General features: G+C 34.6%; 1 protein-coding gene across 1 annotated transcript in view; it reads left to right on the top strand.

Annotated features, from left to right (window-relative positions):
- The first annotated feature begins 622 nt into the window (after nt 1-622).
- nup107 (nucleoporin 107) overlaps nt 623-2,089 on the top strand; it is an 11,213-nt gene continuing 9,746 nt past the window's right edge. Inside the window, exons 1-2 of the mRNA XM_079236411.1 lie at nt 623-707; nt 1,841-1,923. Of these exons, the coding sequence (XP_079092537.1) occupies nt 700-707; nt 1,841-1,923 (91 nt within the window). The 5' untranslated portion in view covers nt 623-699. The remainder of the gene's footprint in view (nt 708-1,840; nt 1,924-2,089) is intronic.

The following is a 2,089-nucleotide window of genomic DNA, read 5'->3' as shown; positions in this document are numbered from 1 at the left end:
GTGGCCGGGAGGGGGAGTTACACCAAAGATCACCTATAACCACAGGAAACTGGGAAAACCAGACGTTATTAATGAAGAAATAATACAATTATTATATAATTATAGTGAGCACAAAAATACTGTTTCTTGTATGATGTGAAAATTAATATTATTCTTTATATGTATTGTTGTATTGCATGTTTGTACATTATCTCAGCAACTTATATATTGTCTTAATGTTGACTTGCAACATCTGCAACATCTGTCTAGTGATTATCAATGAAAAATAGACAAATATAGTATATATAATTGTCTTATTAATATATTATATACTCACATATTATGTGAGTATAACATAAATAAATAATAATCGAATTATATACTGTATGTTAGTATAACAGTCCCAGGGTAGATGTTTATACTTTTTATATTTTAACTTAATTCTCCTGATTATACTATTATATATATATATATTTATATATATATATATATATATATATTATACCATTTTTTTAATTTTTGAAACATTTTCTCATGTTCAGTGGGATCAGAAACCCTCACAGACTGCAGTATACTAACTGAACCGAGGGGGCAGCAACGTGTCGCACGGCATCCAGTCTACCGGGAAATCAAAAGAAGAAGAAGAAGAAGCAGAAGCAGAAGACTCACGAAGAAGAATCCTGTCAAGCCTCGTGAAGCGGGAATTGCCAGCCCGCTATCATGGACTGGTAAACTACATTTCATACTTTTGAAAACACGAATCATCTTTCACACATGTAGTTATACTTTTACTTCCGTTTGTTGAACCGTTAGCTTGTTAATTAACCCGCTCGTGCGGCTACTTTACTCTGTTAGCTCGGGCTAACGACACTGTTCATTATCATTGTTGAAGCTAACCGGCTAATTACTGATTACTGTGTTGTTTACATGCTAAAACCAGAGATACTCGGTCAGTTATTGGGGATAATATCTACAGATGATGCATGTTATCGATTACCCAAAGCTGAGTGAACTAATAACAGCTGTTTATTGTGAGCTAGCAGATCTGCAGGAGGTATTACTGTCAGTATTTTCAGGTATTAATACACAGTTATGTTATGTATTAGTAACTAAGCACGTGTACTCTTGCATAACACTAGGAGGTACTTGTACTTTATTATATCCATGTTCTGCTGCTGTATACTTCTAACGTTACTCCACTACTGCTCAGAGGGAAATTTGTCAAATACAGTCTGATGTATTGTTATAGTTTTAGGTACTCAGCCTTTATAAAGTCATGAAAAGTATTGCATTAATAATTAAAATGTATCAAGATGAGGTTGATCATTTTGAAATGAATCCAGTCTGCATAATGACTACTTTGAGTTATTTTTAGATGCTTATACTTTAATATTTTGTACTCATGTATACTTTTAAATGCAGGAATTTGTTACCTGTAACAGAGTTATAATTCTACTTTTACTAAAGTACTTGTGAGTTCTTCTTGGAGATGGTGAGAAACAAACCATAAATACTGCTGTTTCTCACACGTCAACAGAAGTTCTTACATCTCAATGCAAACAAAGAACTTCTAGCTCCATATATACCTCTTAAGTACATTATACTATGACGTTTTGCCCCTCAAATGATATGATAAACGTTAGAATATGAAATATAAACAAGAGTTTGTACTGCAATGAAAGGTATTTAATAAAAATTAGAAAACTTCCTGACAGAAGAATGACGCATGGCAGCTTTACCTGCTTTCACGTCAAAGTCACCTGATGCTTTGCTCTCCATTGGGAAGAATTCAGTGTCTTTGTGGAACAAAGTAATATTCGTTGCGTGTTTGTATTAATACACAAACTCGTGTTGCCTTCAGGGGTCAGAGCGAGCTGCCGTCTCCGGTGGTCCGAGACGACGAGGTGACGATCGCCGCACGGAGGAGGAGGAAGAAGGTGGCTTGTATCCTTTCGGCTGCAAGAGAACGCGCGCTTTGTGTTCTTTATAATCATTTATCTACATTCTATACACGATTGATTGATTGATTGTTTGTTTATATTATTTTGATTAAAAAAAAAACAATATTTTGAAGTATTTCTGGGTCAGCGTTGTTGTTTTCCTGACTGTT

The sequence above is a fragment of the Taurulus bubalis genome (assembly GCF_910589615.1).
Source record: "Taurulus bubalis genome assembly, chromosome: 20".
NCBI lineage: Eukaryota > Metazoa > Chordata > Actinopteri > Perciformes > Cottidae > Taurulus > Taurulus bubalis.
The sequence above is the reverse complement of the archived record's forward strand: the minus strand, read 5'-3'. Positions and strand labels throughout refer to the sequence as shown.